We start from the raw sequence: 27,155 nt of genomic DNA, 5'->3' as shown, positions 1-27,155 counted from the left end.
TACTATGAGATAGCCACTTGCTAAAGCATTGGGGGTACAAAGGCAGAAAACAAAAACAAAGCAGAAAACCTGTACAATGGGGAGACAATGTGCAAACTACTATATATCATATGTGTGCAAATTATATACTATATATAATATGGTAGTATTATAGATAGTATAATAGTATACTATATGTAATATAGTATAATATTATATATCCATTATATAGTATCATGCATACTATCTATAATATACTATAATAGTACATAATATAATAACAACTATATATAATATGTATATTATATACATACACACTGCTTGGCAGTTTGGCAGTTTAACTCTGCTTCAGAGAGCACAGCTCCGATGGGCTGGCCATGTTGTTCAAATGCAAAACATACACTTGCCAAAAAGCCTGTTTGATGGATAACTCCGAGAGGGCAAGCATTCACATTGTGGTCAGAAGAAGTGATACAAGGACACTCTCAAGAACTTTGTAATTGATTTGTGTGACATGGGAGACACTGGCACAGGACCACCCAGCATGGTGTGCCCACATCAGAGAAGGCGCTGTGCTCCATGAGCAGGGCAGAATTGAAACAGATCAAAAGAAATGTGTGCAGATTTGGAGAATCCATCCCAAACGTTCACATGGACTATTTGTGCTCAAACTGTGGGAGAACATTCCAAGCTAGTATTGGTCTAATCAGCACCAGTCAGACACACTGAAACTTGACTTTAGCATAGTGATGTCATTTTGGTCTTCTTCTAGAACAAAGGACAACAACCAACCTACACACACACACACACACACACACACACACAAACACACATATACATATATATGTCTGGATAAATTAGGGGTACTTTTAGAGGAAGGTTCTAAGATTAAGAAGGATTGGGAAGACTTCTCACAGAAAGGTGGGACTTTAGCTAAGACTTGAAGAAATTCAGGTAAGCCAGGTGTCAGAGATGAGGAGGGAGAGCATTCCAGGTGTGGAGAAGTGTCTTTAAAAATGCAGGGAGTCCAGAGACAGAGGGTCATGTGATTATAGGAAAGAGGAGAGTCTAGAACAGTATGTGGAAGGAGAGGGGAAGGTGTAAAGACTGAAAAGACAGGAAGGGGCCAGGCAGAGGTGAACTGGAGCTAGTTGTTAAATTTTCAGTGTAAACATTTATACCTCAAAAATTGACAAATGCTCCAAATCGGGTCTTGATTTACTGTTTTATTGATTGTCTAGACTTAAGAAAGTGATAGAGAAAATGTTAATAATAAAAGCTTAAACTTAAAAGCGTGTCATGGATACATTCCCCTAAACCTCTGCAAAAGCAGGTTAGTAAATATTTTCCAGCACACTCCTGGGGCTAGGTCACAAAGGGCTTGAAAAGTCAAAGAATGTCATATTTGATCCGGGAAGTGAGAAGGAGTCAATGGAGTTTACTGAATGGGGGTGGGGTGTGATAGGGCCAGATCTTCATTTCAGGAAGATCAGTTGGACCGCTGAGTAGAGGACAGATGGGGTGGGGAAAGACCTGGGGCAGGAAGACCAAGCAGCAAGGCTATCACAGTAGCCCAAGCCAGAGGTGATGAGAGTCTGCCCCAGGGGGGCGGCAATGTTGGAAGAGCAAAGGGGGCGTCCTAGATGTTTCAAAGCCAGAATCGCCAGCACTGGACGACCCACTGGATGTGGGAGATGAGGGGGAGAGTGAGGAGTCGAGGCTGGCACCTGGGTTTCAAGCTGGGATGACCGTGAGGACAGCAATCCCTCAGCAGTAGTAGAGTTAAGGTTTTGGACATCCAGTTAGGCAGCTGGAGATGAGCTACATTAGCACTGGACAGACAGATCTGAGAATCATCTGCAGAGAGATGATACTGAAAACATGGGAGCTGATGGGATAACCAAGTGAAAAAATATGGAATGCTTCATCTCAGCACTATGAGCAGAATTCACGTTCAATGTGCTCAGTCCACAAGTGTGGAGCTCCTGATCAAATATGTCATGCAGTGAACAAGGTACTGGTCATGCTCAGTCTATGACATTCAGGTGCATGTATTACTAGCCATTTACCGACTCGTTCATCATGAATACCCCGAATCAGTTAGTTGTAGAAGCACAGAATTGTAAACCTCATTTTGTTGAGCTCTAGATTTCTAGATTCAGAAGAGATAAAATGTTATCAAAGGTGAATTCCTTAATTTACACTGCTATTCTTTAAGCATATTTTTAAAAATAAGTCTAAACTGGAGTAAAATGACTTATGAAACATGGAAACAAAGAACTCTCTGAAATAAAGGTCTATTGATCTGCCTTGATACATGATAGGTGATAGGTGATCAGTAGTATCCTAAAAGGTATCATTTTACGTTTCTCTTTATAAGTTCTTACAATTGCCTTTTAAAAATCAAAATACATTTGAAAAGCATGTCACCTGTACCAGGTTGTAAATACATTCGATAGAGTTCTTCTTGACATCAGGGTCTGGGCTCCCAAGTAGTCTGATGAGTGGCTCCAGGCCACCGTACTCAAATATTTGCACTTTACTGGTATATTCCACAGACATATTTGCGAGGCAAAGGCTGGCAAATTCATGGATCACTACTTCTTCTGTATATCAAAAACAAATGATGAAATTATGTTTTCATTTGCTCAACTACTAAAGATAGTCAAAAAGGCAAACAACCACAAATCTTAAGTTTACTGAAAATGCATTGCATTACTTCGGACAGATCATTGCCTTCACTACTGAAACAATACCGAACAAGTGATTTCATGGTTTCTTTTGTTTGTTAACAACAGGAAAAACAAATTCCCTTCCACTCGTGTCAGTTATTGATGCATTTGTCATTTGTCCCCTAAATGTTAAGCCTAATTAAAAAAAATTGAGCTAAATGCCTGTTAGAGCCCCTCCCCCTTTCCCTTTATTTAAGTGTAAAATCGAACTTTGATTTGAGGTTTCTGTTATAAATTTTTCATAAATTGTTTTTCCCACTGGGTGGCAACAGTTTCATTTTTTATAAATGCCAAACAAAGTTACCTTCTGGTGCCAGCTGAGCAATAACTGAATTCAGGATATCTAATTCCCTTAACAACTTTTTAACGTCATCTGCAAAGAGAAAATGAAAATTATTCATGTTTTGTTATTAAAGAGAAATAAAATAGCAAAACATAGAGAGGATGCCAAGCTTTATGCAATATAATGTAAATTCTATGACTTTTATTTAACATGGAAATATAATTACAAAATTAGAAGATACTTGTAAATGTTCTATAACATAGGCTTACTAACAGTTTAACTTAAAACATTTTACATAAAAATAAATTGAGTGAAGAATTATTAAGTTTTATTCCTTGCCTAACTTATGCTTTAACATCATGGGTAAAACCATTATATGAGAAAATAGGAATATCATATACTTTGCTTAGTAAAGATTAAAAAGAAGAAAAAGAAATCCACAAAGTAAACATTTACAAATGTAAAAAGGAAACAATATTATAATATTCAGTGGCACTTTGCTTTAATTTCTGTGTTTCTTAAAAAAGGCATTTATTTTTAAGTCCATACAAGGATTAGTTAAATATTATTTTGAAAAAAAAATGTGATTTAGGGAGAGGATCACTCGCTATACTTATGCCAGTAACAGGTAATACAGAATATTAAATATGGAAGACAAAAGGAAGATATGAAGCAGGAAGCACCAAACACAGCTCCCTTGTGGGTATGTGGGGGTTGGCAGAAGGATAAAATAATGCCTGAGCTGAAAGTAAATCTGACCTTCTGAGAGGGGGCAGTGATATTGTAGAAGCAATTTTAAGATAGGGCTTTTATATAGATATATACTTAGTTTGGACAGCTAGGAGAGGCAGTGAATGAAGTGTAGGGCCTGGAGTCAGGAAGATCTAAGTTCAAATCCTGCCTCAGATACTTACTAACAGACAGTAGCTGTGTGACCCTGGGCAAGTCACTTAATCCTGTTTTCCTCAGTTTCCTCATCTGTAAAATGGTCTAGAGAAGGAAATGGCAAACCACTCCAATATCTTGCCAAGAACCACAGGCCCCCCCCCAGAAAGGGTTAACAAAGACTCAGACATGACTGAACAACAATACTTAACTTGGATTTCTGGGTGAAGAATTAGTGGGAAGGGGATGCCCCATGTTGTACTGGAGATGTATCAGAGTGTGATTTTTATGTTAAATCCAGTCAGACACAAAAATGTAGCACATGATTGCCACTGATAATTTGTTTTCCAATTACAAGTTGTTTAAATATGTATGCTGATGTAATTTTAGGGTTTAAGAGGGGATTAATTTCTGCTCTGTGGGAAACTAATGAATAATGGACCAAAAAGCATCATTCTCTTCACATAGATACCTAAGCTAGCCTTGAACAACAGTCAAAGACAGTGGCTCCTTGAAATAGACAGAACCACGACAGAAGGGACAATGACCATCAGCATGTCAGAACTGGATTTTACCAAAAGACCAGGAAATCCCTGGCTGGAAGGGAATCTCAGGTCTCCTTGACAGTAGACCTTCCAGGAGTCTACTTGGAAGGGGTATTATTGATCATGTTGTTTAAAGGACAATTTGCCAAGGAAGTCTCCCATCTACAAGTGGTCGGGAGCTTTTAGAGATCACCCATTTTTAAAGGGAGATGACCACTAACACAGGTTGTAATTTTACCAAGGGGCCTTACAGAATAGGAACTGCGAGTCTGCGGTAGTACAAGACCTCCCACTGGAATCCTTAACCATTTGCACAAATCTCACTCTGGAAGCAGGAACAGGTAGTGGGGGAACATATTCTCTAGGGCTCCACTCTGACCAGTTCGTTCTCTAAAGTTAACATATATGTCCTTCAAAAGTTGTGTCTACCTCCAATTTAATGTGCTTAAGGAGCTTACTATATAAAGGAATGCTATTCTGCATCCTTGGATTATGTTAATATTTGTTGCTCAAGTCATTTCAGTCACGTCTGACTCTTTTGAGACCCCATTTGGAATTTTCTTGGCAAAGATACTAGAGAGGTTTACCATTTCCTTCTCCAGGTCATTTTACAGATTAGGAAACTGAGGCAAACAGGGTTAAGTGACTTGCCCAAGGTCACACAGCTGATAAATGTCTGAGGCCACATTTGAACTCAGGAAGAAAAGTCTTCCTGACTCCAGGCCCAGCCCTCTAAGCCCTATGGCGCCACCTAGCTTTATCATGTTAATAATCATTCTAAGTTTGTTTTAGAATTGCGATGTATATATCTATAAAACTTTTTGAAAGTATGATAGCATATAGTACACTAGGTAGGAAGCTAAGGCCCACCTCTGACACTCTTTGTGTGACCCTGGTCAAGTCACTTAAACCTCTCAATGTTTGAGGCAACTGCCAAGATTGTAAGTTGCAGAGAGGGGTCTAACCTACATTGGTAGAGTTTGCCGTGCTAGAGAAACCAATCATAGGTCTAGCCCCTATCCCTATCCTATAATACATGCATCGATAAATCCCTATAAAAAAGGAAAAATAAGCTAAAAACATCGACATTATTTATTTGGTTCTTGGTTTGTACGGGTTTTTTTTTGTTTTGTTTTGTTTACTCTATGCGTCAATAGCCCTCGAGGAAAAAAAAGTACAATAGAGGCAAAGAGTATAGAAAACAGCATAATTTAATACTGAATTCAGGAAATTAGAAATTATGTTTCTCCTCCTTCCTCTAGTAGCAGGAGAGATTATCATAGCTATAACTATGTGGTATATGTATATAGTAATGATTTGGCCACCATGTAAGCCTTAAAAGACCTTCTGAAGGAGACTGATTCAAAATAAAAATAAAATGAGCGTGCATTATATAGGACTTAACATAGTTGAAAAAGAGATCCTTACTATTAGAAGCCAGAATTCCAAATACCATGGTGGCGTTTCTTCTTACAATTTTGTCTTCATGTGTAAGCAATTTAGTTAAAGGCTCCACAGCTCCGAGTTCAAGAAGGGTGGCTTTGTTTTCCTCACCTGACATGTACATAAATAAGACCGTTATAGAATCTGTATATTTTATCTTCCACCTTCTTCACTGTTATTTCACACATCTTTCCTCTGCTCTCTTTCAAATGTCAACATCTGTTTAGAGTTTTCTCCTCTTATTCTTCCTTCCTCTCACTCTTTCCATTTCTCTGGGTCCATCATAGTTTGCTTTCATGCATATTTCAACACATTCTATAAACTTTCTATACTACTAGCAATGCAAAGGATGGGGGCACAAGATAGAGCTCGCCAGAAACAGGCATCCTCCACTCTGTAAAGGGAAGCTGAACAGTAACAACCATTGGGGTTTCAGATACAGAAGGAAATGACATTATAAGAAAAGCACTGCTCTCGAAGTCAACAGTTTTTAGTCCAGATTTTCACCACTGACTCACTATACAATCTTGGGAAAGTCACTTCAACTACTCTTTGCTTCACCTTCATCCGAAAAACAGGAAGAACACTGCTGATGTCACTGGGGTTTTGGAGAGTTAAGGCAGTTCATGGCTGTGAAAACACACCCAAAGTATTCAGTGCCATATAAAATACAACCTCTTTGTGAGCAGCATCTTTATGGGGAGCAAATCCTAGTAAGGAGGTCAAGGAATCAATCATAAAATTTTTAATGTCAGAAAGTTGCCGTCGAATTGGTTCCTGACAGAACTACTCATTGTAATATCTAAATTGCAAATCTAAACCATTCAGTTTACACAGAAAATTCTGGAAAAGTTTATGAGATACAAATGTTAACTTAAAATCCCCTCCTTTTTGCTTGCTTCCCCCCTGTTGTTCTTAAGTATTTGTTCTTTCCCTATATTTCCCTCCCCCCAGCTTCTTCATACATCTCCTAGAATAATTTCTGAACCTCTCCCACACACCATCTCTAAATTTACTGTGGTGGGCAGCGCCATATCCTGACCTCTTCCCTTTAGCCACCTACCTCCTGAACAAAAGAAATAATGAGAGTGTCATCTTTTTTCCTAACTCCATTCTATTCAGTTCTTACTAAAAAGGAAATGGAAGAACAGTGAATGGGAGTTGTTTTTTTTTCCTCTAGTCCTTTTCTTCATTTAGCTAAAAACAGGGCTTAATAGAAGAAAACTGTATTTATATCAGGGAGCAGCTATACTCTCCAGAATGCAGTTACTGGTCCAGAAGGGACTAGGGGGTATCCTAACTTTGTTCACATAATACCTAAGTAGACATATCTTAAGAGCTCTACTCAAGCATCAAGAGGATTGTGTACAAATTTCTTCACTTCTCACCCTCTCCTAAAGGGTGTTCCTACTTATGATATCTCTATGACTTCCACTGATTTCACCAAGAGTCTGGCAGTTTGGAATGGGGACCAGAGCTCTGTGGTTGCTTTGGTCTTAGCTGTTCACAAGTAGAAGTGGGATTTCACTGACCAGAGAGGCCTAGGTAAAGGTAGCTCAGATGGTCACAAAGGGTGAGCCTTTTTCCTCCAGGATTCTCTTAGTTGCTCAAAATGTAATTTTCCTCAAGATAGAAAAAAAAATGATTTTTGAAATGGTTAATTAGGTCTCTCATTTGATGAGAAAAGACTTTTTAAATGAAAAAAATCACAGAAATATATTTAAAATAATTTTAAGTGATTTCAATTATTGCATAAAACATTTTCATTATGAAAGTTAAACATATATAGCACATTTGAGTATAAGTTCAAAACCAGTATTCAAAGGCCCAGATCATAGGAATAGGAATCGATCATGTCTGCTATCTGAGAGTAGGCCTACCTAAGTAAGGAAGGGCTTATCATCAGAAAGTTGGCTGTTTAATCAATCACTACAGGTGGTAGTCGTGGCATAACAGGAAACAAAAAGAAAAGACAAAATGGCCCCCAATCCTATGTGACTATCTATAGTGATCATGGTAGAGATGGAGGGGAAAAGGGAGGAAAATATTTTAGACAGATTTTAGATCATCTATAAACATCAAGTTAATTGCTGGTACCTAAATCAGTGGTCCCTAAACTGTTTTGATCACATACCCCCATTAGTAAAAGAAAAAATGAGAATATACCCTACCCATAACATACATATGTTTATGTAAATTAAATATAGATAATATGATAGAATTATGTTGATTATAAAAGTTACACAAAAAGATGAAATAATTGTTTAAATTAGAGTCAGTAAGGAGCTACCGGGGATTCCTGATTAGGTGAATGACATGATCAGACCTGTACCGAAGGACTATTAATTTGGCAGCTGTGTGAAGGATGGATTGGATTAGGGAAAGACTGGAAAGAAGAGAGAACATTAGGGGACTATAATAATGCTCCAGGGAAAGATGAAGAGGGCCTAAACAAGAGTGGTGGCTATATGAGAGGAACAAAAACAAATGAATATGAGAGGAAGTGGTGTAGAATCCACAAGGCTTTGCAACAAGAGACTGAGGAATCAACATAGGCCATGAAAAGCATATTGGAAGTAAAGGAACTTGGGGAGTTTGGGTGGTAATGGGTGAGAGGGTAGAGCTGTGTTGGACATGACTGGCTACTATGAAGATGGTGGGATGCAACCCATCTTCTTGGATTTGTTGTTCAGTGGTCAGACTCTTCATGACCCCATGGACACACCAGACCCTTCTGTCCTCCACTATCTCCCAAAGTTTGTCCAGCTCATCTTCATTACTTCCATGACTCATTTCATTACTTCCTTCTCATCCTCTGTTCTCAATATTTCTGAACATCAGGGTCTTTTCCAGTGAGTCCCATCTTCTCATTATGTTTTTAAGCTTCAGCTTCAGTATTTGACCTTCCAGTGAACAGCCTGCATTAATTTCTTTAAGTATTAGCTGACTCAACCTCCTTGCTGTCCAAGGGACTCCCAAAAGTCTTCTCCAGCACCATAATTCAAAAATGTTGATTCTGTGGTGCTCATTCTTCCTTATAGTCTAACTCTCACAGTCATACATCACTACTTGAAAAATCACAGCTTTGACTATATGGAGCTTTGTCCAAGGTGATGTCTCTGCTTTTTAGTGTGCTATGCAGATCTACCATAGCTTTCTTTCCAAGAAGCAAGCATTTTTTTAAATTTCATGGCTTGGTAGCTGTCTGCAGTGATCTTTGAGCCTGAGAATATGAAATCTGATACTGCTTCTATTTCTTCATTTGTTTACTAGGCAGTGAAGGCACCAGTTGCCATGATCTGAGTTGTTTTTTTTTTTTTAATGTTAAGCTTCAAGCCAGGTTTTACACTCTCCTCTTTCCCTTCATTAGGAGGCTTCTTAATTCTTCCTCACTTTTTGCCATCAGAATTATATCATCTGTTTATCCTAGATTGTTGATATTTCTCCCAGAAACATTAATTATGGCTTTTGATTCATCCAGCTTGGCATTTCACATGATGTACTCTGCATATAAGTTAAATAAATAAGGCAACAATATACAGCCTTGTTATACTCCTTTTCCCAATATTATGCTCTTTTTTTGCTTTTTGGAGCGGGGAATGCAGGGCAATTGGGGTTAAGTGACTTGCCCAAGTTCACATGGCTAGTAAATGTTAAGTGTCTGAGGCCAGATTTGATCTCAGGTTCTCCTGACTCCAGAGCTGGTGCTTTGTTCACTATGCCATCTAGCTGGCCTGTTTTTTTTAATACTCTTTTTTTAAGCTTTTCCCAACCTTAAACCAATCAGTTGTTCCAGGTTTAGTTACAACTATTGCTTCTTGACCTACATACAGCTTTCTTAGGAGACAAGTAAGACGAGCTGGTAATCCTGTTTTTTGAGGACTTGCTATATTCTGCTGTGATCCACACAGTTAAAGGCTTCAACTTAAAAAAAAAAAAACATGTTTTTTTTTCTGGAACTCCCTTGCTTTCTCCATAATCCAGCCAATGTTGGCAATTTGGTTTCTAGTTCCTTTGCCTTTTTGAAAACCAGACTACTCTTCTGGTATTTCTTAGCTGACATATTGCTAAAGCCTAGCTTGCAGAATTTTAAGCATAACCTTGCTGGCATGTAAAATGAGCACTATTGTTTAGTAATTTCAACATTTGTTAATCTTGCCCTTCTTTGGGATTGGGACATAAACTAATATTTTCCAATCCAGTGGCCACTGTTGAGTTTTCTAAACTTGCTGATATATTGGGTGTAGCATCATCTTGTAAGATTTTATATAGCTCAGCTAGAATTCCATCGCCTTCATTACTTTTATTGTTAGCAATACTTCTTAAGGCCTAATTGACTTGATTCTCCAGGATGTCTGGCTCTAGGGCAGTAATCACACCATCAGGTTGTTGGTGATGTGGAGATTTTTCTTCTTTAGTTCTTCTGTATATTCTTGGCATCTTAATCTCTTCTGCTTCTGTTAAGTTCCCACCATTTTTGTCTTTTATCATGTCCATTTTTGCATGAAACATTCTCTTGGTATCTTTAATTTTTTGAAGAGTTCTCATCTTTCCCATTCTATTGTTTTCTTCTATTTCTTTGATTTGCTCATTTAAGAAAACTTTCTTATCTTTCCTTGCTATTCTTGGGAATTTTCCATTCAGTTGTCTTCTCTTTTCCTTCTTTCCTCAGCTGTCTGTAAAGCCTCAGTCATAACCATTTTTCTTTCTTGCTCTTCTTTTTCTTTGGAATGTGTTTTGTTGCTGCCTCCTGTACAATATTTCAACCATCTGTTCACACTTCTTCAGGCACACATGTCTACCAGATCTAATTCCTTAAATCTATTAATCACCTCCACTTCATATTCATAAGGTATGTTATTTAGGTCATACCTATACAATCTGATGTTTTCCCCTATTATCTTCAATTTAGTCTAAATTCTGCAATAAGAAGCTCATGATCTGAGCCAAAGTCAGCTCCAGGTCTAATTTTAACTGACTGTATAGAGCTTCTCCACCTTTGCCTCAAAATATATAATCAATCTGATTTTAATATTGACTAGCTGCTGATGTCCATGTGAAGTGTCACCTTTTGTGTTGTTGAAAAAGAATATTTTCTATGACCAATGAGTTATCTTGACAAAACTAGTCTCTTCCCTGTTTCATTTTGTACCATGCCAAACTTACTTGTTATTCCAGCCATCTTTTAATTTCCTACTATAGCATGCCAGTCTCGTATGATGAATGTGATATTTTTTTGGTGTTATTTATAAAAGAGGTTATAGGTCTTCATGAAATCTTGGCCTCTTTGGCAAAAGTGGTTGGAGCATTGACTTGTATTACTGTGATGCTGAACAGTTTACCTTGGATTCAAACAATTACCATTCTCTCATTTTTGAGATTATATCCCGGTACTGCTTTTCTCGCTCTTTTACTGACTATGCAGACCACTCCCATTTCTTCTAACAGATTCTTAGCCACAGCAGTATATGTAGTGATCACCTATATTAAATTTACCCATTCCCATCCATTTAAGTTCACTGACACCCAAGATGTTGATGCTTAATCTTTTCATCTCCTGTTTGACCACATCCAGCTTACCTTAATTCATAGATCTTATATTCCAGGTTCCTGGGCAATACTGATCTTCACAGCATCACTTTCATCATAGGACACATCTGCAGCTCAGCTTCCTTTGGGCTTTGGCCCACCCACTTTATTAATACTGGAGTTACCTGTGGTTGTCCTCCCCTCTTCCACAGTACTGTGTTGGACCTTGGGCCCATATTCTGATGTCATCTCTTTTATCATTTTAATACTGTCCATGGGGCTTTCTTAGCAAAGAGAGTGGAGTGGTTTCCCATTTCCTTCTCCAATGGATTATCTTTTGTCAGACCTGTACATCTTGAATAATCCTGCCAGCCCTAGGTCACAGCTCCATTGAGTGATGCAAGCCCTTCCACCACAACAAGACAGTGATCCAGGAGGGGATCTGCCTGTATAGCTTACCCCTATCATATCAATGCATAGATAGAGACAGCACCTAATTTGAAGACCGTTGCTCTAGATGAGAAATCGTGGGAGGAATTAAGTGAGAGCAGAAGACATATGTAAACTATAAATGGAAAGATGGCTCACAGATTCTCTTTGGAGACAAGTAAAGAAGGGAAAAAAGTTCATTTCCTTGTGTATCCAAAGGCAACAAGAAACATCATTTCATGGGAAATTTCATGATCTCATCTTAGATTACTTAAAAGCATAGTTCCCCATAACAATTGAGTACTACTATTTTTTTAAGTTGTATTGTTTGGAGTGTTTACACTAACTCTTTCTGGAAGTTATATTCACTAACTGTGGGCCCCTGCTTCCCCCACAAAGTTCTGTCTTGGGCACTCTAATCTTCTCCCTCTGTATTTTTTTTCACTTGGTGTTCTCATCAGTTCCCATAAATTCAACTATCATCTCTATGGAACATATTACCTATCAGATTTATGAGAAGAATAATTTATGAATAAACAAGAGATAGAGAGCATTGTGGAATGTAAACTGCATCACTTTGATTACACTAAATTAAAAAGATTTTGTACCAATAAAACTAATGTAGTTAAGATTAGATGGAAAGCAGAAAACTGAGGGGGGGTTATAGACAGTTTTTCAGATAAGCGCCTCATATCTCAAATATGGAGGGAACTTTGTCAAATTTATTAGAATATGAATCATTCCCCAATTGACAAATGGTCAAAGAATATGAATGGGCAGTTTTTTTAAATGAAGAAATCAAAACTATATGTAGTTATATGAAAAAATACTCTCGTTATTGATTAAAGAAATACACATTAAAACAACTTCACTGACACCTATAAGATTGGTTAAAATGATAACAAAGGGAAATGACAAATATTGGAGGGGATGTGAAAAATTGGGATACTAATACACTGGTGATGGAAAAATTGAGACACTAATACACTTTGGATGGGACTGTGAGCTGATCCAACCATTTTGGAAAACAATCTGGAATTGCATTCAAAGAGTTACAAAATTGTATATACCATCTGACCCAGCAATACCACTGTTAGGTCTGTTTCCCACAGTGATCAGAGAAAAAGGAAAAGAACCTACATCTTCTAAAATACTTATAGCAGCTCTTTTTTGTGGTGGCAAAGAATTGCAAATTGAGGGAATGCCCATCAATTGAGGAATGACTAAGTTGTGGTATATTATTGTAATGGATTCCTACTGATGAGCAGGTTGATTTTAGTAAAACATGAAAAGATTTGCATGGAATAATGCATACAGAAACAAGCAGAATCAAAAGAACATTGCATGTAGTAACAACAAAATTGTTCAAAGAGTTACTATGAAGAACTGAGCTATTTTGAGTAATATGAATATTCAAATCAACTACAAAGAACTTAAGGAAGATGCTACCTACCTCCACAGAAAGAACCAGTATATGGAAGTATGTATTGTATGATTTTACATATGTGTGTATCTGTGTCAAATGTTGGCCTTTTCTTTTTAGTGCAGGGTTGGGATGGAGGAAGGGAGACAGCTCAGAACTCAAAATATAACCAAAAAAAGTTTAAAAAAATTAAAGAAAATAAAACAGAGGGATATGTGGCCTCATCAATGTGGGAATTCCCTGCAGTGATACATATCACAATCATCCTTGCCTACTCAAGCTGAGTAATTCTTATCCATGGCCTCATCAAGTTTTACAGGCATCACAACAATACTAAAAAAAGTCTGTTTGTCTGTTACCCCTATCATATCAATGCATATATAGATACAGCACCTAATTTGATAAGAGCAAAATCCTAACTTTTTTTTTTGATAAGAGCAAAATCCTAACTTCTGCTCCATGTAAATTAGGTTTTCTTTCCTTAAAAGATATTGAGACCGTCCTTGAATCTTGGTCGTTTCAGTTGATTAAAGCTTTAGGCAGCAGACACAACTTCCTCGTTGTCTAAATTCAAAGCAGTCACAAGGTGCTCTCTGATGCTTGACTGGTGGATCATGATGGGCAACTCAGAGAGAGCTTCACTCAACTGAATCTACTCATGGCATCCTGACTGTCTGTGCTGGTTGAAAAAGCTTCTGCTATGATTAGTAGCATCCTTTCTTAACTGCTTAATGATCTATGAGTTTCTCATTTTGTTCCACTATTGAACCTAAACTCTCAGAGTTGTGTCCTGAGTTACGTTCAGCCCAGAACATCTCTTGCTCTCCCTGTAGGACTAATCTTATCTTTTTTTGCTCGTAGATTTTAATGATGTTCTTTAAACTACTTTTTCATAATTCCTTCTTTGTAATATGTTGCAGCCTGTTCATTCATACCACGTGTCTCTTCAATTCCCTTTGGGTGACCCTCGGCTTCAGTTCTTTGGAGTAGTGTTTCATGACTTTTGATCATACAATAACACTGCAAGAATGTTGATATTTTAAAAAATCTCTAAAAAGAATGTTGATATTAAAAAAGATTGGCCTTTGATTCAGGGAGAAGTCTGGGGTCAAGAAAAGAACATGCAATTTCCCAAAGACAATCTAGCCTGCTTTTCTCTTATTGAATTTTGGACCCCATGATTGCCCATTTGCAAGATATAGAAATTGATGGACAAGCTAATAGGTTGTCTACTTGACTATGTATCATAGTTTCAGCAATAATTACTCTTCATGAACTTGTTTTTTTCTTTCACAAATAGGTTAAACTATTTGGAGAGATTATGGATCTCATTTAGGAGGCTCCACAATGTTTTGAGAGTTGATGCAATTAAAGCAATCATACATGCAATCTGGAGCATCTGGAATGCCTCGCCATCTACAAAGAATCATTTTCTGGTTCAAATTCTGCATTGGACATCCTCCATGACAGTGGAGCACAGGGAACATATGTTTCCTTATTTTGTGCCTAAATATTATCTCTATTGTTATTTTATCTTTCGTGAGATGTTGTATAATTTTGATACATGCTTGAGAGACACCTTATCAAAGAGGAAAATCTAAAGTGACATAATGCTGGACTTCTTTTTTAAAAAGCCAACAAAAAATTAGCATAGTGGAAGCTTATAAATTCTGTACTTTGCAGTCAGGTGTGTGAACATAAGGATGTGAGCCACTCTTCCCTGCTCAAACCTTCATCAAGGATGCCCTCAATGTGCACGTACATTACTCCCATAAAGATTTTGTAGAGATAGATAAGTAGGCATTTGAACTAATAGGTACTGATTTCTCAATTAACTTAAAAAAATAAGCATTTGATATCATCCCCATTTTTAGATATTATTACTAATACATTATAATGAACATTAATATAATAAACATTTAAATATTGTTGATGTTTAATTCAAAACTTCAAGGATGCACATTTTCTTCAGGGTGAGTATACCATGCATGCTTTGGTAAATATTCATCTTAGTTACTATGGTGGAAAAAGAATTTGCCAATTGGTCTCCATCTTTCTGGCTACGAGCCTTTACTTTAACTTGCCTGGTATTCGTGTGACAGACTTGCCATCTGTCACTGGGCCTCTATTCAAAGGCTTTTACTACTTTTTTTGATCCTCTAGCACCTGTGTTCCCTCGGAATAGTCTTCCAAAACCAAGAGTAACCTCTGGTTCAATTCGTCTTAATAAAAGATTGAGGTACAGACTCTGAGCAAGATCAGTTTATTAACAGTGATGTATCTACTTGTTAACAAAGAGGGTCAGGCTGGCGACCTCAGCAAAGTCAAGCCAACTACTCCCCAGAGAAGGAGGGAACCCTCTTAATTAAAATACAACAAAGAAGGGGTTTTGGTAGTTGTGGAGAAAAGGCGATAGGTTGCAGGGTTGAGGCAGGAACAATAGAATTGGCTATGCTGAGAAAGGTGTGCTCCCATTCAGGCTAATCACACCCCTCTCTAACAATTAAGGAAGAGGGTTTTTTTGGTTGTAGTTGTTTTGTTTTTGTTTTTGTTTTGCTTTTTTGGAGGGTAATTGGGGTTAAGTGACTTGCCCAAGGTCACAGGGCTAGTTAAGTGTTAAGTGTCTGAGATCAGATTTGAATTCAGGTTCTCCTGACTCCAGGGCTGGTGCTCTATTCACTGAGCCACCTAGCCGCCCCAATTAAGGAAGGTTAATTGTTTTCTGGGCCCTATCTGTATCTTGTAGTCTTTACTAGGGGATCACAGTTAACAGATCTGTCTTCTTGGAAGAGATAAAAACTCCCTTTACACAAAGACAAGAAAGGACAGATATATATTTTGGGGATAATATTTTTGTGGGGCTAAACAAACATATATCCATGAATGATTTTAGGGGATTCAGGTAGGAGAGATAACTTTTCTTTTAAACTAACTTTAAGCTAACTCAGAGGAAGGGCTGGATTTTTCAGCTCAACTCAAGGATTTAACAGCATGGCTTGAGCGATCGTACAAAATGGGACAATAATACAGAACAGAATCAATTACAGAGTGGAATCAATTATAATATGATACAGAATACATACCAGAATGAGGTATTGGAATAGGACTGCAGTTTGTATTTATTAAGTAAGATGATTACTAGTTAAAACTATGCTTTAAAATGTCAAGACAAGACCATGTAGTGGAAAACACTAATTCAATCCAATAATTATTATTAATTATTAAAAACCACCCTGGGCAAGGAATTGTGCTCAGGGGTGTGGAAACAAAGACAAACTCTCTACCCTCAAGGAACTTCCATTTTCCTGGGGCCATACAACATGGAAACAAGTCAACACAAAAGATGTACAAAGTAATAAAAAGTCATTTAATTAGGAAGATGGCACTAATTGGAATATCTAAAAAGATCTCTTGTAGGAAGTGGCACCTGAGCTGTGTTTTGAAGACAGGGATTATATCTTGTAGAAGTGAGGGAGAAATGTATTCCTTTGTGTCAAGACAGAGAGATGGGCAGTGGAATTCCAAGTGTTAAAACTAACTATGAGGTCAGGCTTACAAGAATGGGCAAGACGAAGAAAGATTGGAATGGTTAGTGGGAGCCATTTTGAAATGGGCTTTTTAAATGTCAGGCAAAGGGTTATGTATCATATCCTAAAGAAAGAGGGAGCTGTTCAAGATCTTTCCTTGCTTTAGGAGAATCAATTTAGTAGCTGGCTGTCAGATATAGAAAGGAGAGAAACTAGGGAAACAGAGGAACTAATAGGAAATTTTCATAAGAGTCCAAATGAGAGATGACACAGCTCCAGTCTAGGGTAGAGATTATGTGTAACTAGCAAAAAATGAACGATGGAGATAAAACTGGCAAAAATTGGCAAGTGATGAAATTTGGGGAGTGAGAGAATTAGGAGAGTCAAAGATGAGTCTAAGGATGAGGACCTGGATGACTCAGAGAGATGGTAGTGTCCTTTATCAAACGGGGAAGTTTGGATGTGCTTGCCTCTAAGCTTCTGATGAAGATAGCCAATTAATTTTTGTTTTCATATGTTTGATGTAAAGTTTTTTTAAGTAAACGAAATTCTGAATCCAGTAACAGAATACTCATTCACACATTAATTTCAGTAAAAAGCAAACTTTGTACAAATATAATGAAAATTCAATGCTTTTTATTCAATGTTGAAATTACACCAACTGCTTAGATTTATAAATTCTATATAATATAGTCCTAATAACTTTCTAAAATGGAATATTTAGTAAGGAATTAATCAGGAATTTAAAATTGTTGCTCTTTATTCAATTATGTATCATTTATTGACATAAAATTATTAGGCCCTTAGGGAGACACATTAATTCTCCCAGGTAATATGTTAAAGGAAACCTGGTTCTCCTTAAAGAATTTGACAAGGAGTGAGTTAAGGATATGGTAAAAATAGAGCTTATCATATTGTAAATGCTTCAAAAATAACTCATAAAACAACAACAAAAAAAAGCAAACAAACCTTTTAAGGCAAATTTATAAATGGCTTCACATGCTTTAGCCAAAATCTCTTCTTCTGTAGAATTAAGCATTAGCACCACTGTTGCTGCCTTTTTACTTTCAATTGTTAATGGATCAAACTGAAATTTAAAAAAATAGTAATATTTTACTAACAAATAAATTTTTAGAAAGTATCATATAAACACAATTAAAACTTTCCAGAAATATAGAACAGATTATAATCTTCAGAGGATGTGGTCCGTGACCACTATGAGTGAATTTTGCCTTTAAAAAATAACTATTTCCATAAATTTGTGTGTACACATCACCCTAGAATTAAATCCTTCCTTGTAACAGAGAAAGCAATTAAGCATAAATAATGAACATATGACTGCATTTGATATGATGAAGCTTTCTGTCCCTTTGTTTTCCCACCTCTCTGCCAAGAGGAGGGTGGTATGTTTCATTTTCTGTTCTCTAGACCAAAATTGGTTATTACAGCTGCACAGAATTCAGTGTTCTTTCTATTTACATTATCAGAGCAATTCTGTATATTATCCTTTTGGTTCTGTTTACTATAGTGTGCAACAGAGCATGCAAAATCTTTCCCCATTTCTTTGATTTCCTTCTATTTGTTGTAACTTCCTGCCCAGTAATCTTCTGTTGCATTCATATACCCCAGTTTGTGCAGCCATTCCTCAATCAATGGGCATCCACTTTCAGAGAAATCACAGAATCTAAGAGTTAGAAGGGACCTTTAGCCTATACACAAAAGTCATCTCTCCTACAAAGTGCCCAACAAATCATCATTTAGCATTTACTTGAAGACCCCCAAAGGAAGGGTCCCCACCACCTTTGGATGCAGTCCATTTCACTTTAAGAGAGCTCTGTCAGCATCCCTCTGCAACTAACTTACACCCACCGTTCCTGGCTCTTCCCTCTTCTAGGTGATGACCTTTTAAATACTCAGCATTTCTTCCTGAGCTAAGGCAGAGTGTTTAGGGGTCATGACAACCTCACTGGGCTATGCAGTTGAGTGAGGGTGGCAGTAATGTTCGAAGAAGCCAAAGGCAGAGAAGACCAGGACTGAGAAATATGCTAAAGACGTTCTAACTCTTTATCTATGTTGCAGGAATTTCCTTATTGATGCTATGAGTCTGTTCCTTACTATTGGACTTGGACTTGAGTCCTATTTATGTCCTGATTTATTTTGTAATAAAGGTTTATGCTCAAAATGCTAATTGGATACTTTAGTTGCCAGCAGATGAGCTGCCTCAAAAATGTAAGAAGTAAGCCAATTCAGATATTCTCAGGGAGGAAACTTTCTGGGTTTCTATAAGCCCTGTAGATAATACATGTCCAAGATTGAATCCAGTCCATCTGTCCTCATTTAACACATAGGATAATTACAAAAGTACTGGCAAAAAGAGTTATGGTTGATAGAATCCTTGATAATAAAGATTTCACCAAATTTTTTTGTTGTTTTATTCAGTTCAATCCTGTCTGACTCTTTGTGACTCTATAGACGTACTGTTAATAGGGTTTTCTTGGCAAAGATGCTGAAGTAGTTTCTTCACCAGTTGATTAAGGCAAACAATGTTTAAGCAATTTACCAAGGGTCACACAGCCAGTAAGAATCTGGGGCTGGATTTGAATTTCGGTCTTCCTGACTCCAGGCACAGCGCTCTATTCACTGAGCCACCTACCTGCCTTTCACCATTATTAGGTTTGTTTAAAGTAAGATACAGATGAGCAAAATAACTGATTTTTCCAGTGATTTATACTTAGGCTACATATTCAAACAAAAGGTTAATTTTAATGGTTAAAGAAAGAGAGGTATGAGACCACATGGTCTCATTTTATTTAAAAAATAAGCAAGAAAAGTAAGGAAGGATGTGAGAATTGTGGTATAAAAAACGCCTAAAGGTAGAGAGCTATTGTACTTTGCTAGGGTCAGCATGGAGCTGTGGGCAGAGGAAGTCAGCATGAAATCTCTTACTCCTACAAAGTCTATCATATTATAGTAATTTTTATTTTAAGGAAATTGAAAATAAAATGATAGATATAACAGAATGATACATTACTAAACAAATAATAGAGTGCTGTAATTACTGATTCCATCTGCTTTCACATGAGGAAGCCATAGTCATCAAAAAAGCATGTGGTGAGATTATAATTTCACACTATGTACAAAATAAATGATGAACTAAAATTACTAACAGGACTCAAAAAAGAGGTATTCTAGCTAGGCTCAGAATTCTTTACAATTCTGGTAATTAAAGAAGCTACCAATTTACAAATTTCAAATAAAGACATATGTATATAATTTAAATTTTTGTTGATAAATATACTTTTTTCCTCTTCTCTCTACAGTCACCTCTTGTAATCAAGAATAAACCAAAATAAACCAATTTGTATTTTAAATGTAAATATGTTATTATCTTTGGAAATAAAATTTCCACATGGGACACAAAATTAAAGTTAGCTTAGGAAAAGTTGATAAGTTCTGTAGTATTTACCACGTCAATAGGTACAAATGATAACTTTTGTTAACTTGAGGTTCTAATTATTCCAAGAAATGAGAGGTAGTTTGATACAAGAGGAAACCAGATTATATTATCTAATTTGAACTTTTGGTGGATTATATCTAGAAATCAGTAGAAATCTATTGTAAAATTGAATTGATTAGTTCAGATAAAGTCTAAATAATGGCTAAAATTACCTTTGACTAACGTCTAAATCCATCAGTGCCTTCTGCCTTCTTACTCTGTGATCTGTTCTGCCATAAATCCACCAGGGCATATCTACCCAAAGAGTTGGTTTTTTTCTAAGAGTAGTTAGTGGTATAGAGTTGAACTGTGTCATCAATATGTCAAGACAAGGAAGTTAAGAAATCTAGCTAGAGTGGGAGCTTGTGTACCAGGATAATACTGAGGGACTGGAGAACACAGTGAGGATGAAGAACAGGTTTAGATGGCAAGATTATGATCAAATAATGGAAGGTTATATTTCTTGAATATGGAAGCTCGATGACAAGATCAAGGATTATTTCTGTGTGTAGCTCTTTCTCCTGTTTTTCCTCTTTAAAATCTTTTTTTCTGCTCGTCCAGGAATTTTTGCTGGGTTTATATCCAATTCACTTTTTCTCTGAGGCTTTGCTTGTAGTTGTTTTGATATCACTGGCTTCTTCTGAATTTGTGTTCTGATGTTTCCTGTCACTATAGCTAACTTTTTTATGGCCAGGTTCTTTTTTGTTGTTTGCTCGTTTTTCCAGACTATTTAGAACTTTACGTTAAAGTTGGGCTCTGTTCCCAGGGTGGAGGAAAGGCACTGTCCCAAGCTTCAGGCACTACTGTTTTCAGTTCTGGGGGTTTGAAGTTTTCAGCGCTTCCAGGGTGATGTAATCTAGGGAGAGGTGTGGTCACTGCTCTCCTGGTCTGCACTCTGATCCTTACCCAGGAAGTGCCCCTGATATCTTGTGTTTGCAAAGGACACTGTTCCTTAGGGCTCCTGCTCTTTTGTGACTGCAGGTACCTATCTCTGCCCTGGAGCTGTGACTCAGAAGTGGCTACAGCAATGAAGTCACCTAGGACTCCCCTTTAATCTCTTTCTGACAAGCTGCCAGTTCCCCTTACTATCTCCAGCTTGCGAGTTCCTGCAGCTACTTCCACTGCTATTACCACCTCCATGACCCACAGCTGGTGTTGCTGCCATGATGGCTCCAGACAAGCCCCCACCCCAATGTTACAGGCCTCTCCTTCCAATCCCTAAAGTTGTCTCGGGCTGGAAAAATGTCTCAGCGTGACCTTCTGTTGGCTCTGCTGCTCCTGAATTCAATTTCAGTCATTCTTTTAAATCAGGCATTTCAAGGGGAATGTGGGGAGAGCTTGGCTGCTTCTACTCCACTACCTTGACTACACCCCACTCTTCAAGTTTTTTGGGGGGGTTTTCTTCCAAGTTAAAAACTGCATGGAATGAGAAATACTTCAGTTGCCATGAGGAAGATTAGACAGAACTATTATTTGCACCCAGGATATAAAGGAGTAGGGACAATTAGCTACAGTTCTGGGGTGAATTTTATGTACTATTGAGAGGAGACCCTGTAGACTCACTGTGATGTTATTAATAAAACATTAGGTGGAGGTGAGAAATATGAATTTTATCTGTTAGCATTATTGCTAGGGGATTCTGAGTGATGGTAGATACAGCTCTTAGCATGGAGTCAGGAAGACCTGAGTTCAAATCCTAATACATTTACTAGGTGACCATTTTTGTTGGTTAGTCATTTTTCAGCCACGTCCAACTATTTGTGATATGAGTGTTTTGTCATTCCTTCTCCAGCTCACTTTATAAATGAAAAAAACTGAGGCAAATGGGGTTAAGTGGCTTGCCCAGGGTCACAAAGCTAGTAAGTGTCTAAGGCTGGATTTGAACTCAGGAAGATGAGTCTTCCTGATGCCAGGCCTGACACTCTGTCCATGGTTCCTCCTAGCTGCCCCCTTTAACTTCTATGTGCCTCAACTAAAAAATACAGATAGTTAAGAGTATCAGCAGCAGGGTTGTTGTTGCGGATCAAATGAGATTATATTTGTGAAGTGGTAAACATAATGCCTTGTATATAATAGGCACTTAATAAATGCTATTTTCATTCCTTTCCTGTGTCAAAGTGGGGCATAGTACTTCTGGTTCTATGTTAAGGGTACAAGTTCTATGTTAATGATGTGAATAGTGCCAGCATACACAGAGGTCCTCACTTAAATTGGTGGGATTGAATGCAAGGATGCTTTTATGATCAGGGTATCACGTTAAAATATTTTTAAGCAGACTTACTGCTTTTACAAGGGAATATCATCATCTTTATGACAACACATCACTTCTCAAGGATGTGAATACTAAGTTCACATTTACATAGCACTCTCCCCACAGATGGCCTGTGAGGTAGGTAGAGAAAAATACTTATCCTCATTTTACAGACGAGGAAACTGAGGCACAGAGTATTCTTTTAATGTCTTGGTTAGGGTCCTAGCTAGGAAGTATCAGAGGCTGGCGACAGAACCTAGGACTCCTGACTCCAAGTCCAGAGCTCTCTCTACTCTGTCATGCTGTATCACATGACTTTTTATTCAAGGTCCAAGTTGCCAGCTAATCCAGACACTGATCTTTTCAGGTAGTCTGTGAATCCTCCCCACATGCATAACTGGTAGATATGCCAAAGACTCAGTAAATTCCAGCCTTGATGATCTAGGAACAATTACCATCCACAGAAGGGAATACAAGATTCTTAAGGTTTAAGGCTGCCACAGTTACAGGGAAGGCAAGAGAGGATCCATGAAGAATGAAGTCTCTGTTATTAGAACAAAGGCATAAGATTATATCACACTTAGCTCCTTGTATGCAGGCCTTTTGAGTTTTAAATGATAGCTGCATTGACTCATTCACTATTTTCCGGTGACTGAACTGTATGCATTAGTGCTACCACAAATATGGAAGATTTGTCTAATTTTCCATAACTCACTCCTCTTAACTGGTATACGTCGCTCAGAATTTTCCTTGGCAATCATGGGAATAGTCTGTGTAGGTGGGATCTAGGGAAGAATCTGATAGTAATGGGTGTGGGCAATTGTAAGGATTATGGCCTAGAGAAAGACACATGGGAGTTAACAAAGAAGATGCCCATGTTCCATCCAGGGGCCCTGCAGAACAGTGAGAGGGAGTAATGGAGGAACACACTCTTTTTTGTTTTGTTTTGTACTTTTTGGAGGGGGGGGGTAGGCAATTGGGGTTAAGTGACTTGCCCAAGATCACACAGCTAGTTTTTGTGTTAAGTGTCTGAGGTCAAATTTGAACTCAGGTCCTCCTGACTCCAGGGCTGGTGCTCTATTCACTGCACCACCTAGCTGCCCTGAGGAATATACTCTTATCACAATAACTAGGGGAAACAGTAGAACCAGAAATAAGTGATCTGCACAACTAGTTATGGCATTACTACTGTTTGGTGGTGTCATTTACCACTATGTAGGGAGGTCTAAGGGGTTTCATTGACTGCAGTGTATTATTTAGTTGTCTGTAGACAAACTTTAAGGCAAATATGTTTATCTTATTCAGGTGTTGGTTTAACTATTTGGCTTCTGAGGTTCCTTCCAACTCTGAAATTCTATAATTCTGTGAAAATACATATCAACTGCAGGATACACCTCTAGGATTTGGTTGCTGTGGCTCAGTCATTCAGGCTTGTCTGACTCTTTGTGGCCCCGTGGACCATAGCACACCCATGCTATCCGTGGAGTTTTCTCAGCAAAAATACTGGAGCAGTTTGCCATTTCCTTCTTCACTGAAGGACTTCAGAAGAATATATAGGACTTAGGAAGGGTATATAATGTCCTAGCCTCCTGGAAAGCTCCCCTTAAGTGGGAATTGTTCTGGGTGTTTCTGCAGTAGATGATCAGCAAGGAAAGAGCTAGAAGTACAAGTATTTATGCCTCTTTCTTTCTACCCCAGATATTCTGTGTGCTGCAAACATGCCTGGCATACTTCTAGTTTGTAGGAGGGTTATTTTACCAGTAATATCGTCTGCAATAATAATTCTACTAACATGTAGGACAGGCTTCTTTCTGGCATGGTTACTATTCTGAGACTTTGCCTCAGCATAATATGGGGAAATGTAAACATTCTAGATATAATATTTTACCTCAGTCACAAAAATTACTCATTATGCCACTGCATACCATGTTTTAAGAAGTCTAATTATAAAGGACTATGATTTGAGAGGGTCAGTCAAAGATCTTGGTTCCAAACATAGTCCCAAATCTCTAATCTCAGAATGAACATGTTCTTCCTAAAGAATTCTGATTTAAAAAATAGGTTACCATTAGTATGAGTGAATGGTATGGTATGGCCTCTTAACAAAGCTAAAGCAATTTTAGCTTGTATTCATGGAAATATAATATCCAGAAAAAGGATATGATAATCCCCTTTTGTCCTGTACTGGTCAAACCACACCTAGAGTACAGTGTTTTCTCTAGGCCCATGTCCAGGGGAGATGGCAGCAGCACTGTGATAGTTAGGAGTCAGCAAATCATCATAAGGAATAGTTGAAGGAACTGAAATTATGAAGCCTGGAAAAGAGATGCCTTACAGAGGTACATGATAGTCATTTTAAAATGTTTATTAAAATCTTTTACATTGTTTATATTTTCTAAAATGTTCTCCCCTCTCTTCCTCAGAGAACTAGCCTTTATTACAAACAAAAATTTCCCTCTTCCTCCAAATCAACCTCTTCTCTTATCCTAAACTAAAAACCTAGTGTTTAATAATTTATTTAATAATTTCAACAGAGTCAGCTAGCATCTAGTAAGTGCCCGCTATATCCCAGGCACTGTGTTAAAAATTAAGAATACAAAAGAGGCAAAAAACCAAACATGCCCTGCTCTCCAAGGAGCTCACAGTCTAATGGGGATAAATCTTTATTTGACAATAAGTACCAGGAAAACTGAGGAAAGAGTTGGTAGAAAGAAGGTTTAGATTAGCATCTTATCCCATACAATAAAATAAGTTCAACATAAATAAATTACTTGAATATTTTAAAATTTCACCATTAAAAAATAGAAGAAAACCAGATCAAGTACTTTTGACAGCTCTGGAAACAAGTGATAAAAGTAACCACAATGGATAAAATAGGTAATTACATGAAATTGGCATGCTTCGCACATGAGAATGCCAACTTTGGAATCAAAGAATCTGGGCTCAAATTTTCTCTCACTATCTGTGTGACTTTGGGCAGGTCACTTCCCCTCTCAGGATTTCAGTTTCTTCATCAATAAAACGAGGGTTCTTGGACCAGATGGCCTTCTAAGGTTCCTTTTAATATTTTAATCTATCATCCTGTGATGGCCATTTTCAAATAGATTGTGATTTTTTTTTTCTCATAACAACTCCAGAAGGTATGACAAGGGTCAACGAGTAAGACAAAACTAGCAAAAAATGTTTTTTACTTTCTAGTAATTAAACTCAATTCTTCAATTCAGCAAACACCCATTGAAATTACTCCCGTAGCACCATTCAGACAGAATGGGAAGTCTTAGGGAGTTATTATTATTCCATCACTAGGAGTCTTCATGTAGAGACTGTTCAACTTCTGATGTCAAAGGAAACATTCCTAGGGTGAGTGGGAGATTGGGCTGGATGAGATCATCAAAGGGCTCTTCCAACTCTAAGACTACAGTAAATACACAACCCTATCTCTTCATTTTTTAAAAGAGGAAAATCACAAAAAATTTTATTTCACGTTTTATTCATATTTGCCTCTTCACAAGCCTGACGTTTGATACGTGAACAGCCCAAGGGATTCCCTCTAGCTTGAACAAAAAGAATCTTTCATTTGTTTGTAGACTTTAAAAAGATAACTTTTTTTTTTTCAGAAGAAAGAGGCATCATGCCTTGTGTAGTGAAAAATGGCCAAACAACGTAGTAGTGGTGAAGTATTGCTATCCATCATAATTCTGGGTAAATAATGTAATACTTCTGATATCCAGAGACCCGAGCTAATTTTTAGACAGCTTTCTTCACATAAAATAGTTGTAGTTCAAGTTCTGATTCCTTTTCAATATTAACTGGCTTATACTGAACATCAGACAGTGAATTTTGGCTAAATATTTCAAAGATCTAAAAAGGAGTACTTGTTAACTTGATATATCACTCACATACTTGAAATGAAAATAATTTTGGGTCTCTAATCTTGTAATTAAGTGATCACAATGTTTTAATTTCTATTCCAAGATAGAATGCTATATTAGAACTGGTTAACTTAGACATTAGCCAGGCTTTGGACTTACGTAATCCTATATCTCCATATAAATAGCAGTGCAGTTTATACTGCCTCCGAGGTCCCTTTTTCAGATACAGTTGTCAAAAAATCAGTAGCCAAAGTGACATTAAGTAAGAATTTTCTTATATAATATTGCAAACCAGAGGGGCGGTCAGGTGGCGCAGTGAGTAAGAGCGCTGGCCCCAGAGTTGAAAGACCTGGGATCGATTCCGGGCTCAGATACTTAACACCCACACAAAATAACTGGCCATATAACCTTGAGCAAGTTACTTAACCCCAATTGCTTAGGGGTGGCCAGGTGGTGTAGTGAGTAAGCACCGGCCCCAGAGTCAGGATGACCTGGGATCAAATACAGGCTCAGATACTTAGCACCACACCCAGAAATAACTGGCCCTGTAACCTTGAGCAAGTTACTTAACCCCAATTGCTTTAGAAAAAAAAATAATATTGCAAACCAGAAAACTTACCACATCCTTAGGAGGAGGCTCTACTTCCTTCTTTATTTTTTTACCCATTCTAAAAGGATAGACAAAAAAAAATAATCATTCAGTTTTCTACTATTTACTATTCCTATTTTACTTTTTAAATTTGATGGATTTATTGAGAATG

At 37.6% G+C, this 27,155-nt stretch overlaps 1 protein-coding gene across 1 annotated transcript in view; it reads right to left on the bottom strand.

Moving 5' to 3' along the window:
• The window catches only part of ARMC3 (armadillo repeat containing 3), a 134,834-nt gene that overhangs the window by 101,680 nt on the left and 5,999 nt on the right, over positions 1–27,155 (bottom strand). The window contains exons 2-6 of the mRNA XM_069086096.1: positions 27,014–27,062; positions 17,745–17,862; positions 5,853–5,978; positions 3,016–3,084; positions 2,410–2,585 (exon numbers count right to left, since the gene is read on the bottom strand). Of these exons, the coding sequence (XP_068942197.1) occupies positions 2,410–2,585; positions 3,016–3,084; positions 5,853–5,978; positions 17,745–17,862; positions 27,014–27,061 (537 nt within the window). The 5' untranslated portion in view covers position 27,062. The remainder of the gene's footprint in view (positions 1–2,409; positions 2,586–3,015; positions 3,085–5,852; positions 5,979–17,744; positions 17,863–27,013; positions 27,063–27,155) is intronic.

This window comes from Petaurus breviceps, unplaced genomic scaffold (genome assembly GCF_028583685.1).
Source record: "Petaurus breviceps papuanus isolate PSGF00001 unplaced genomic scaffold, PetGlider_PUasm1.0 178, whole genome shotgun sequence".
NCBI lineage: Eukaryota > Metazoa > Chordata > Mammalia > Diprotodontia > Petauridae > Petaurus > Petaurus breviceps.
Note: the sequence above shows the minus strand (reverse complement) of the source record. Positions and strands in the feature narration are given on the sequence as shown.